The sequence below is a fragment of the Sander vitreus genome, chromosome 13 (genome assembly GCF_031162955.1).
Source record: "Sander vitreus isolate 19-12246 chromosome 13, sanVit1, whole genome shotgun sequence".
NCBI lineage: Eukaryota > Metazoa > Chordata > Actinopteri > Perciformes > Percidae > Sander > Sander vitreus.
The window spans coordinates 13,587,880-13,601,980 of record NC_135867.1 but is presented as its reverse complement, the minus strand read 5'-3'; the positions used below and the strand labels follow the sequence as shown (position 1 = coordinate 13,601,980).

The 14,101-nt window shown below is 38.6% G+C and overlaps 1 protein-coding gene across 4 annotated transcripts in view; it reads left to right on the top strand.

Moving 5' to 3' along the window:
• LOC144527470 (replication protein A 70 kDa DNA-binding subunit-like) overlaps window positions 1–8,496 on the top strand; it is a 43,957-nt gene extending 35,461 nt beyond the window's left edge. For 2 of the 4 annotated variants that reach the window (XM_078265512.1, XM_078265510.1), the window contains 2 exons: window positions 75–161; window positions 7,733–8,496. In XM_078265512.1, coding sequence (XP_078121638.1) covers window positions 75–161; window positions 7,733–7,834 — 189 coding nt within the window. In that variant the 3' untranslated portion in view covers window positions 7,835–8,496. The other 2 variants (XM_078265509.1, XM_078265511.1) reach the window with 2 other exon arrangements.
• The last annotated feature ends 5,605 nt before the right edge of the window (window positions 8,497–14,101 follow it).

Here is a 14,101-nt window from a genome sequence, read left to right as displayed (position 1 = left end):
CTCTAACTTCAACAGACCCTGACTTTGTAGTGTGTGTGTGTGTGTGTGTGTGTGTGTGTGTGTGTGTTCCTAAGGACGAGGCTGCATTCAATGAAGTTTTTCAGAAAACCAACTTCACAACTCACATATTTAGAAACAAAGTCAAGCTGGAGACGTACAACGTAAGTAGCTATAAACGGGAGCACAATAGAATTTGATACAATGCAATTTAGTTTCCCAGGAATAAAAAAACGCATAATGTAACCTTTTACAATGGTGCTGCAACTCTGTCAGTGATATCTGCCTTGCAGGAATACTCATCCATGATTGGTTAATGCATGTTTGTTTCACACAGCTGTCTTATCACTGTTCTGAACAAATACACCAGCAGTACACTTATAATGGTTTTGGAAAATGGGCTTTCAAAATAACCAGGATTGCAAACAAGTGACATTGTTGTAAAAGCATTAAATGGTCTCATTTCAGTTATAAAACTGTAACTGGAAGATGCAGCACTTAATAGAACTTCCCCTGTCATGTTTTGTGCTGATGAATGAAGGATGATGGTCACAACATGATGAGATGCAAAGCTTGCAGTGTTTAGAGATTAAGTATTTTGATTGGCACAACATTTTGTCTGATCTGCAGCAGTCATCAGGATGAGCTAGTTGCAGGCAGAGGTGGAAGGAGATGCTTTCCAAACATTGAATAGCATAAAGGCTTACAAGGAGCTTGATAAAATATTCACAATGAATACTAAAAAAGTGAACACTTGCTGTTTTTATGTGAAGCATCCCCTGGTGTTAAAGCATAATGCATTGAGGTGTGTTGGTTCTTATTAATGGGCTACATCCCATTCGTAATTTTTTAACAACAAGACTTGTCACCAGTTATTATCTTTGGTTAAACTGCAGTCCCAAGCATGTAAAGCCACAAAACAAGATACGCAAAATGCAATATAATCACAACGCACTCAGTCACACAACATGAATCCAAAATAATTTCAATTAGTATCACAGTGACAAGGGAGTTACGTAGCCAGTGCACTTTGGATAACAGAAAACAAATATAGCTGTGGATTAATTTCTCTTAATTAGGCACTAATTAGCATTTAGCTATTGTCTGTCTAAGCCTAATTAGCTTAATTATTCAGAGGCTAATTTGCTACGGGGGGCGCACTCTGAGAGACTGAGTGGAATGATTGAGATGTAGGATGAGCTCTGAAGGGTCTGTGTTCTGACCTCAAAAAACCCCACAAGGAACATTAAGCAAATTCCATAAACTGTTCTTCATAGTCTGGAAAATAATGTAAAACCTTCTCTATGAGGAGTTGCACAAAGTCCTTTGGAAAGTATTGCCATTCAGTCTTTTTACACACAAAAGGCACATTTTCTGTAGGTGCTGTCTACTGTCATATGGTGATATTTGTTGCAATGAAGAGGAATCTTCATTTACAATGGAACAAAACAAAATTAAATATTCTTGACTGTCTGTTTACAGTAAATGTTAGCATACCACTGCTACTTACCATTGAACAAGAAAAAGCCTGAAGCCCCACTAGCAGATGCTGGAGGCTGCGATTTTCCATTACAGCCCACAATACAGAAGGTTTGGTCAGAACAAACAACATACTGCTCATTTTGATTTTATTACAGCCTTACCAGTAGTGGAGCTTGAAATACAGTTGATCCTCAGGGCTGCATTACAGGAGTCATGTGGTACAAGCATGAATGTTCTCTGTAAATCATCCTCTAAGAACCATCAATATCAATAACACATTTTCATGGCAATCTGGACATAAAATGTGAGACAAACAGCAAGATTGACAGTCATCACAATCCAGAAATACAAAAGAGAGCAAAAAATGGAAATAGAAAACATGTCAGCAGCGTTATAGCAGATGTTTCAAGTAATCTACTGTGCGATTGAACTATTTGTTCAAAACAACTAACTGAGTGATCCCTTTTAAAAATATGACCAGCTTTACACTTCCTACACCAAATAAGTTTTGGGCGTTTTCACACCTGTAAGTCCGAACCAAGGTTCATGTTTTTGTTACATTGTATACATTTGATCCGGTAAGTTTTGGTTTCACACTGCAGTTATGCAAACGCACTAAAGATCTATACGTGACAAAAGTACGTCCTCCGTCATCACATACGTGAGCTACGTCTCCAGATACTTATAATTGATTGGTTTGTAGACGGGCTTCCCCGTCCTCTCGTATCCTCTCTCTGTGTTGGAGTTTTTTCAGCTGACTGCTGCTCTCCCCTACTGCCTCGTTTTTTTTTGTTTTGTTGTGATGTTGAAAAGCAAAACACGGGAACTTTCTTTCTGGAGCATTTATTCAGAGACTAACGGAAACCTACACTGTACATTTACTACCACTTAACAAATAAACTGCTGATGTATTCTCTGCTCTGATAGCCGAAAGCTGTCTGCTCTGAGCGCATTCACCATCACACACTCTCTCATGTAGCCTACACACTAAGCACCGAGCTATTCCTTAAAGGAGCTTCCCCGGTCTTGTAACGCAAGGAGAGCCTGCCAGAGCTTCTTGTATTTGGTGCGAAAGTCCGAACCATCCAAAAAATGCTTTCACACTATAAACGAACGGACCATGGTTCAGTTTGGTCCGGACCGAGACCACCTCTTTTTATTGGACCAAAATTTGGTCTTTTGATCCGGACCATGGTCCGGGGGAGGTTTCATACCTGTAACTTTGGTTTGGATCAAACTGAAAAGTCCGAAAGTCCGGACCAAATGAGGTAGGTGTGAAAACGCTAAAGCAGCTATGAGGAATTTTCAGTTTGTGTTGGTTCTAGCAGCCCCTTTGGACAAAAGCGGTAGTGTTTTTACCACACCTGCTGTCATAAAGATCTTTTCTAGCGGTCACGAGCCAAATTAGCAAGAGTTTGTTGTAGCAACCAACATAACTAGAACTGCTTGTTTATATACAGCGCATTTCATGAAACCCACGGACACTTTACATAAGTACAAGGGGACAAAAAGAAAATAGTAGGCTAACACAAACACGGACTGAAAAGAAATAAAAAGTGAGCGCTAAATGGAAGGGGGGGACATCATTTCATTTAGGCTACTGACGTACAATCACATCTCGCATTGTAAAGTTATTTTATGAATGAAATAGACATATTACATACCTGTTTAGGAGAAAGAGGGCCAATTCAGGGTTGGTTTTGAATCATGTACAGTCCTGTAATTGTCTCCATCTGTTGAAAGCCCGACCCAAGTTGACTTGGGTTTTCGCCCATTGTCTTTCACTTTCCCTTTAAGCTTTTAGTTGTTCTTCGTTCCTTTTTTCTGTGATGGCCCTGCCCCAGTATCAGCCATAACTACAACAGATAACTCCTCAAATAAAATTAAAATTCAGTATAAGAAAATAAAGAAAACTCCTGCTACATTTTTACCTGGCTGGATACTCACACAGGCTTTTCCAGTGTTGCCCCGAAATCTGTGACCCTTCAGAATGTGTTGCTGTAGAGCCGGTCTACCTGCCGTAAATCATTTTGTGACTTCGCTGGAAAAATCAGACCCAGGCAGAGGCATTAATAAGAACTATATATAAAAAAAAAAAAATTAAAAAAAAGTGTTATTTTCACTGTTAGTCTCATTTGCTGTTACAGATCATTTATGATCATTAGATTCCTCGTAGCTACTTTAACATAACAACCTATTAATGAATAGCATAGCATGGCACAATAAGCACTCCTCATTAACGTCTGTATTTTGCAGTGCATGCCTTTTAGCAAAGTTAAACACTAGACCCGCCCAAATCTACAACTATAACAGTAAAATACAATTAAACATACAGAATAATAGAATAATTAATTTGGAAAAACCTCACCTATTAATTGCACATCAAAAGTGAGGAGCAGAAGTGAGCGAAACAGCATTGACGTACTGGTGTTAATGACATTTCTAGGAATTATTTGTCAAGACTACCAACACAATTAACATAAGTCCCATCTGTTTTTTTCCTGCACCTTTTAATTAATTGTCCTATTTTTGTAGTGTTGTAGCAAAAGGACAATAATATGTATGCCACAAAGTAGAGCTACGTAATGAGGTCTGAGCAGATACGTATTCTGAACGAGTCTTATTGTATTTAGATATTATTGTCAGTGGGTGTTGGTCAAAGTTGACTGTTTTTGTTTCAAAGCTTCTGATTCAAAAGACGAGCACAGAGCAGAAAGAGTCTGTGATTCACTTGTTCAGTGCCCTTCTACCTCAGCTTTAGTTCTTTCCCAGTCAAAAAAGGTCAGACATCTACCACAGTGTTTTCATATAAATAGAACAGTGTAATGAAATATCAGAGCCTAACAAGATTAATGAAGTTACAAAATTTGTGCTTTGTCATTTTTTATAACAAGGACACACAGAAAGAACAACCACGTTCAGGATCATATTTTAAAGATGCTGTTTGTTCTCTTGCGTATAAACTCAAGTTTGAATTATTTTAGGGGATAATAAACAAATGTTTAGACTTAACAAGCACAATGCACTAAAATCCCCATCAAGTATAAGTGTGAAACCAGTGATTCCAGTGGTGCAGCAATCTTTGCTTCTTGATTTTCAGACTTTTATTTTTAAACACGTCTGTCTGCAGGTGTTGGACCACACTTTCTGACAGAGTCATTTTAATACAAATGTTTTCCTTCTCTATTACTGATATCATGATTAAAGAGATGAGACCTTATTGATCAGCAGAAGGGAAATTCATGTTACAAGAAACAATTTAAAGAGGTATGAAACAGAACTACAGTATTTAATATATTAAATATATTTAAAAAAGCTATATATATATATTATATATATATATATTACATATACATTAATTATGCATTGTCTAAATAGCTGTCCAAATAACTGTGCAAATAGATATGAGAAGAAAGATAGTTTGCATAAAATAAATGTAATTATATTAAATATACAGCAGGTATGCAGTGAGCGGGTTTTCAGACACTGTTCGAAAATCCAACAAGCCCTTCTGTTGAAGCATACTGGCCCCTTATCGGTATAGTAGTCCATGTGAAAAAGACAAAATGAAACATTTTCCACTTTGATAGTTTATGTTGTTAGTAGGATTGCAGCTGTACGTTTTTCATGTATTATGGAAACATCTGGTTTGTACCAAAAACTGACAAATAATCTTAGGAGGATGTAGATTAAAGTCTAAACCGACTAAAAAAAATGCAATATAGTATTTAAATAAGATTCCATCTTAACTGTCTGTCATGTTTCATTAAGGTGGAGCCCCACAGAGGCAGGAGAGTGTGCATGAATCAGGCACTTATAGTAGAGGCTCATCTCTTAGTGGAATTAATGGAATTCAGATGATGGTGAAGATCAGATTTGGCCTGCAGAATTAAATTTACTGAGCACAGAAAGTGCATTTTTCACATACACCCTTAATTTGCATTTGTTTAAAAGACGATCCAAGGTTATTGATGCAATTAGAATTTGGGAAAGTGTATCTGATTTCCAACCAATAACTAGATCCAATATATTGAGTCCCAGTCGTAGTGAGTCATTGAGTCTATTCCAAGCTTGTTGTCTGTCTTAAGTGAATGAATTGTTTTTGTCTAAATGAATACATTAGTGTCAGATGGGACCTGCCTTTAGATCATATACAAACCACACTTTGGGCAATCTTTGTCAACATCACATTGAGGTCTATTTGCTGTCCTTGTGCATGTGAAAATGGTTGAGGATATCCTTATGTGGCTGAAGGTGAACACCTATGTAGATGATTCACAAAAATATTCTGAGAATGTGCCATTCAAAGCCTTATGAATATGATCATTTACATGATCGGTTCTGTTACTTGCTTCCTTATCTCGTGTCTGACAATGAGCACTTATGACGGGGTGGGTGAACAAATTAACAAAGCTATTAAACAATACAGTAGCCCTTCAATATACTTTTGATGATTTTTTATTAAGACAGTAATGTTAATTCAATGAGGTAGTGTGTGGTGCTGTTAAGAAATTAGGGCCACTGCGTTGTAATCAGTGCGTTTTTTTTTTGGCCAGTTGTAATTTCACATTTAGCGATGGTGCCAACTTTTTAAGTTCGTAAGATAAATAGAAAATGATGTTACTGTAAATATACAGCATGTAATTGTCTTGAGGCTCTGCTTAGGTACAGCGGTGCTTTAAACTACACGCTAACGTCCGCATGCTAACATGTTAACCTAAGTTGCTCACACCAAGTTTAGCAACTTAGTTTAGTGTGTAAGCATGCTGCCATTTGGAAAACAAATTCTTGTTCATATTGGTTTATTTAATTCTTTACAGCTTAATAATCCAAATTTCTCCGCAGTGATCCTCCATTTTGTGTAGTTCTGGTGTTCAGTACAGTATCTCATTAATTCTCTGTGAGGTAGTAAGAGGTGTGTGTTGGCTATTGGCTTCTGTTGCATGTGTGTCTACATGTCTTGTCAGTGTGCCAGCATCAAGAAGTTGTGTTGTTTCAATTCTTCAGGGAGAAGAACCCCGCCGCACCCCACCATCTGAGGCAGAGAATAGGGGTTGAATGTTAGGCCAATGAGTAATTGTTTTCTCCAGATGTGATTGGAACATTAGTCCACACACATTACAGTAAATGAACAAGCCTTCTTTCTCCCAGTGCCTTGTCCTTTGGAAGACCACCTTCTCTCAAATGGAACCTTGTCTCAACGCCCCCCCGTATTGTTTAATTATCCTGCTATCCTCAGGTAGATGCAAATTGAAAATACTAATGTAGGTGTTGAACCACATACATTATGAGGTTGTTAACTCATTGATGCTGGTTTTGCTGGCTGAATTGCTAATTGATTAATGAATTGTCTCTCAGAATTAATCCTCATAGTGAGATTCTAATGGAAATGAGCATTTGGCTTTTTGTGTTCATGAGAAACCACTGCATTAGTTGATGATATATAATGTGAAATATATCTTGCCGATGGTGGCTCTTACTACACGTTGTTGACGCTGAATGACACTGCATTGTGTGGCATCTCCCAAAATAATGTGTAATAATTAAACTAAAACATACTTGTATTATTGTTTATCTTGTTAATTAAAGATAAACACTGACTAAACATCCTGCTGTTCCCCCACAAATTGCATTCACCATAGAGGTGTTCAAGGTTCTTGAGTTGGAGGCCGACCTTGACCCAAGTTTGTTGAGAAATCCTTGAATTCATCATTTGTATCTACAGATGGATTTGTAGTCTACAGCAGCAGTTCCCAAAGTGGGTGCCTCAATGACAAGCGAAGGGTGCTGCGAGATTAAAATCAACATATCTCTGTTAAATATGCAGTTATGACCAAGCTAATGTCCTGATGTCTCCCGCCTACCGGTGGTCATAGTAATGTAACATGCTTGTGGGTTTTCCAGGTGTGCAGTCAAAAATAGTAGAAAGAGCAAGAGTTGTCACTGTAAAAAATTGTTTAAAGAAATGCTGATACTGTCTTAGATGACCGAACATGCAAAAACAGCAGAAATTAGACTGTACTGTACAGTGAAATTTACTTCAACATCTTTTTGCACAGATTTTGGGAAAAGCAGAAGCAGCTTACCCCATTCGGTCTTATCACAAATTTAGGCTTGGAATTGGTTACTATTTAAACCTATTCAATTTTTTTTTCTCAGTACATTCTCTTATAACATTTATTTCTTGAGGCTAGAAATGTCTTTTCTTTCAGACGTTGCAGCACCTAACTTAAGGTTTTTCTTCCCTTCTCAGGATGAGAGTCGAGTAAAGGTAACTGTAATGGACGTCCAGCCAGTCGACCACAGGGAGTACAGCAGGAGACTTCTCAGTAACATACGTAAATTGGCCAGATGAACTCTGTCCCAGTCATCCAAACGCCTGCCTGGTGATTAAACGTGTCTTCCACTGGTCTCTGACTGGTGTCCGACTTTTTCTATCAGCGAGATAGCAGCATATCTGACTGAGGCAGCAGAGAGGCGGCCAGTGATTCATCTAATTAAATGGCAGCTGAACAAAAGGCTGATATTTAGTTGTTCACTTCCTTGAACAGGCCATTTGTGAAACACTGGAAACGTGATGGAAATGACTTTTACTTTTTAACTTAATGACATTTCAACAGAGCTTTGACTATTTGATTACACATAACCAGTTTAAGACCTGCTTACATTTTTATTATGTTTCATGTATCATGCATGCTAAGATCACAGCGTTTTACCTTTTTTTTATATACAAATGATCTCTTTGGTGTTAAATCTGTGGTGGTGATGCTCAGTGTGAGTCGAGTGAGAGGTAGATGAGTCAGATTTTATTTAACTTTCTTTGTTTCATTTTAAAGATGAAAGCATGGCAAAATGATGTGCGAGATGCATGTGAACGCATTTGTTTTAACTGTTTTACACATTGTGTACTGCTTGTTTAAATTATCGTTTGAGTTAAAAAATGTGTTTGGTTTGCTTCTGCACTTCCAAAAAATGTCAAAAAAGGAATGAGAGACTAAAAGGATGTCAAGATAAAAACAGTGTTTGTCTTTATTACTGTTACACCATCACTCACTCTTAAATCCATTTAATTTACTTTGTCATATCTTCTTATCCACACGTGGCATCTTTTGTATTTAATGTGTAAAAATAAAAAAGCAGCCAGGTCCAGTTTAGCCTTGGTGACTGCACACAAACAAGCCAGCCAAGGACATGCAACATTTGAATGAAAGTAATATGTTACTGCCCAACACAGCCTACTGTATAATCTAAACACTGGATTGTGCGCATACAAGGCTGTTCCTTCTTTTTCCAATAGCACCATCAGACCTGTAGAAAGCACTGTAATTATTGCTAGCTACGAAGCTCATTGTCTCATTATGGACAGTGTCAATTTTCTTTGCAAAAACCTAACCATTTTTCATTGATTTACGCATCTGTCCAATTTCTGCTGCTTATCCTGATCTAGGATGTGTTAATTTAATACATTTTATCATTAGGAATTATTGTTATATACTGCTGGTAAATACTGAAATAAAATTATAATTTCACTGATGTATCAGGCACTTTACTGCTCTGCACACCTGTTCTACACTGAACTAGGAAATCACTTTCAAATTAAATGTATCAACATTTGAAACTACAGTATGTGGATGTTCAGTAGGGTTGGGAATCATCATAGGCCTCACGATACAATATCATGTCACGATACGATATTACGATTTTAAACATCTACGCTATATTGCAATATATTACCTTTTTTACAACTTCAGTTTTTTTCCCAATTTCAAATGATGTCCCCAAAAGGATTCTTGTCAACATCTGTTTCATCTGTAAAGATACATTTCTCTGTTCATTGCTGCAAAATGGGATTGTCAAGCAGACAAACCGACCAACACATATATAATAATAGATCGATACTTGGCGTCTGTGCATCGATACAGTATTGCCAAAGAATATCGCAATACTATGCTGTATCAATTTTTTCCCCCCACCCCTAGTCTTCAGTGTTTGTATACAGTACATTCAGACACTGGAAAGCAAGCACAGTGCTTCAGTAGCGTGCCTCTCTACTAAGGTGTGGCTCAAGGACATGGCACTAATTTGTGTTGACAGCAAGCCGCCTGCTCCACTCACTCTGAGCACCATCAGTACCATCTCCTGCCTGCCACACTGTGTGTGGAGGTTTGGGAGATTAAACACGCACACACTGATCTTTTTTATCAGTTTCACCTTTCCCTTAACTTTTTCTATTATCTCTGTCTCCCTTCTAAGGAAGGTAAGAGTTCTAAGGCCAACGTCTCTGATCATCTCTTTTTTAATGACAACACAATCAGACCTACTGGCCTAGCATGTACTATACAGACTGCATTTTAAACCCTAAGTGAAAGGTATAACAGAATTAAGCGAATGATTAAAGATTGCTTCTGATTAATGTGTAACTGATGAACAAAATCAGAAATGGTCCCACACAGTTCAAACCACTAACAGTTCACATGACACCAACTTTTAAGGGTTTACTTTACTCTGAAACTCTGCCAGGACATTTTTATAATTTGCTGGCATGAGCAGGTGCTGTGAGTGTAACTCTGTGTTCTGTTCAGCAAATCTAAAAAGGAGTCCATGAGATCAGAAAGTCATTTCCAACTTAAAGCCTTGCTGGTGATTGAGACTTAAGATCGAGACACGTCAGTCTGCAACCCCAAGGCATTATGGGACAGGAGGACACAGTGAAGAGATTAAGAGAAATACATTTTTTTTGTATTGCCCTTAGAGAACTTTATCTGAATGTGACATGCTAAGCAGTAGTGAACTGAATTGCTGGTAAGGTTGTCATATCTTCTTTCTGGGAATGTGGGACCTTCAGTCTAGTAAATATGCAGTTTGTCACTATCTGCAGAATGTGTGTGAGGCTACAAGGACAGCAAATAGAAATGAGCTGTGGTTATCATGGAGGTCGTAGCCCTGATCACAGTCTATCTGACCGCAGTCTTATCTGAAAACACACTGTAGTTCAGTCAAGCTGGTGTGTGTGTGTGTGTGTGTGTGTGTGTGTGTGTGTGTGTGTGTGAGTGACTGCAGGAAACCGCCATTTCCCTGTACTCCTGATGAATGTAAGTCCAATATTCACTCTCTTTTTGCTCTGTTTTAGGTCTTCCCCAACTCCTGAGAAAAATATCTGTTGAGCAAGTGTGGTGGGATCATAGACTGTAAAAATAATGGATAGCATCGGTGATGTCACTCATTGATGTGTGGACTGCCGTTTTGAAGCCAGCAGTTTGCATTTTGGCCGTCGTCATCTTGGTAATTTGAAACCAGAAGTGACCCTATTTGGGCAAAAGGGCTGAGTGGGTTGAGGATGATGTGTCTAAGCCAGTGTTATGTATGGTTTAATGGTGCTGTGCTAAGCTAAATGCTAAAAGATTTTCAAACATTCTGACGTGAGTCATCCAGCAGAGTTTTACTGGCGGGTAAATGCGGACCTCAGGGTACTAGTGCCTTTGGTCAGCATGTACGGCACGGTACACATAGCTGGTTGAAAATCTGCAGACTTTCTCTTAAGTTAACAGCTAACGCCAGCAGTAGCTAGCTTGGTTGGCAGAACGTTAAACAAGACATTTCAAGGCAACCGAAGTGTTCCAATTAACTTTGATGAAGTGAAAACAGTGACAGGGTCAAAGTTTAAGATGAAAACATGGGCAACACCTGAAAACAAGTGACAAAATGAACATCCTGCTGTAGAAGACTTGAAAACTAGCATAAACTCATTAGGAAAATGTTTATTGAGGTAATAAATCAAGGCAGAAGTAGGGTCATTTTCTCATAAAGAAACAGACGTCTTTTTGGAGCCAGTGGAGTCGCCCTCTGCTTGAAATTAGATAGAATGCAGGTTTGAGGCACTTCCGCATTGGCTTCACTTTTCAGGTGCGGAAGATGCAGAGTAGGGTTGGGTACTGTTTGGATTTTTACGATTCCGATGCCGAACCGGTACTTTTAAAACGATTCCGATTCCTAACCGATTGACATGACATAAAAGAAAGGCTTTTTTATAGAGTTTTTTTAAAATTGAAAATTATTTAAATTGAACAATAGCCTATATTAGCGTTTTAAAGTACTTAAATATATAATAAATAAACCTAAGTCACCTAACACATAACTACAATAATTTAACAAATAACAGTTACACTATTAACAAGTAACAACAAAATAAATGTTGAATTGGTATGCCAACCAGCTTCAAACTTTAGCATTTCTTTTGCAGAAAAATGACCATATTAGCCTTCTCTGGCAAGATAAGACACCTCTCCTGACTTATGGCATGTCCTGCACAGGAGGAAACTCTCTCAGATGGTGTCCAAGAGGCCTGGACACACAGGTATGAGTTTGAAAGGGCAGCCTCCCCAACCACCAGGCTACAGAGTCTTGTCCTGAACAATAGACTAGCAGAGTAAGTGTAATATGTTTACTAGCGATCACGTGCAGTCAATGAATGGTTAATATGCTTTTACGTCCGTTTTGGTGAGCCCAGAGGGAAAATATGCCATTTTAAAAGTAGCCTTCATTTACGGTAGCTAGCTAACGGTAGACTACAGAGAAAGTGTGATATTTTTAAGTCAGTTTCAGAGCGTGTACAAAAAGCCGTCTATCAGCAGTGATTGTAGAGTGCATGTCAGAGAATAGCGCGGACACGCGCTTCACACCGCAAGCGGGCACGTGCGCCACTCGGCAGAAAAGGGAGAAAGAAAAAAAGAGTCTGCCGCTGTCCGGAGCGACAGAGGGAAAATATTTCAGTCGGAAACAAAATGAGGAACCGAAATTTGCGTTCTAATCCGATCCGAATACTACCGTTTGCGTAGGAACCGGTTCCATAGTGGAACCGGGTTTCGGTACCCAACCCTAATGCAAAGAGCTGTAACTGAAGCAATGACCAGTCACATGAGTATACTGTAGTGTTTGGTGGGAGGTCTAAGTTTGAATTTGATCAAAATTTGACCCTATCATTATCCTTGTGATTATTTCCCAGATAAACCTAGTAACCCCCGCCCCCTAAAACCAGAAAAAAGAATGATGAGCTGTTCTTTTGAACATCAAATAGGCCTATCATACTCTTCTTTTAGAGAGCTTTATATTTATTTTTTATATCTTAAAAGACTAAAACAAATATGTGAACATTAAAGTGCTCCAGGGAGTCGGATTCCAGTTTGTGAAGAAAAAGAACTGAACTCAGCCAGCGCACACAACATCCCATCAGCTATGTTGTGCTTTGATGTGCATAACTTAAACATTCTTCATATAATCCATAACATGCATCCACTGGCAGTAAGATAAAATTGTGTTTTCCCCAAAGCTTGTCGGTCAGCCAACTTCATCTCTACTGGTCTTGCAGAACATTTTGATTGATCGGTTTGACTGCTCAAGGATTTCACAGTGTTATCAAGGACAATCTCTCAAGCGTATTTATAGGCTCTATTTCCTGCGTGTGTGTGAGTGTATGTATGAACTTGGTTCCAGAGGCAGCAGCACAGGTATTCTGCAGGATCTTTCATATTACATGTTCATGGCAGAGCTGCAGATTTCTCGCTCTTAACTTTCCTCTCTTCTAGAAGGCCATTCTATTGTTCAGCCCTCCCTTCTTGCCTCCTTCCACTCTTTACATAAATTACCCAATCCCCCTTCAACACCCTACTCATTCCATTATTCTCCTCATCTGTCTTTTCCTGTCCACCTACATTATCTGTTGTTTTTTTCACACACCAGCCTCATCATCATTTCTCTGAGCTCCTCATTGATTTCTTTCTCCACTCCACGCTGCCTCTCATCTTCTCTTGTCTTTGTTTCTCTCCTACCCACCACCAGTTAAATAAACCTTCTCTATTGCCCTCTCTCTCTCTCCACCACAAGCAGATTTGGCCTGAGGGCATTTAAGTACGTTTTTTCTGCTCCACTTGGAGAGCCAGAGGCCATGCCAACACCAAGGCCAGCATGCACTGTGCACACTATGTGCACATTAGTGGTCTATTCCAGTAGGTACATGATAACTGGCAGATTCAATTGGCATTGGCATGTTTATCTGGCATGCATACCTATTAAATGGATGATTAAATTAAATAACACTACCAGGAAGGCTAATGGTGTTAGAGGGAGCTGGTGCATTACATGATCACAATGGCATTTTGTTTGACTAAAAATGATAGTTTACACTGACACATTTACTGTAGATACAACAAGCATTATTATGCATTTGTAAATGCATTTGTTTTTGCACTCAGTGTGGGAATTTGGGGTTAAATATTCATGTGTATCAGTCTGTCATGATCAATGAGCTGCAGGAGTTATTTTATAATGAGGGGTTTAAATTATACTTTTTGTGGTACACACCTGATCATCCTGATAAGCCCATGGTTGTTATCCACTTGTGTACAATATACAAATTGTGTCAAAATTGTGTTTTGAGTTTGTACCCAAAACATGGAAAATACAGTATTATTATAAATTAGATCCACCATCGTATTTTAAGACTTGCACTGCCTTGAATAATAATTTATGCCTGACATGTTTTTTCCACAAAAACACATTTTTGATGGGAGTGATGCACTTTAAGATCTTTTGATCATTTCCGGGGCAGGGAGTTTGGATACTATTC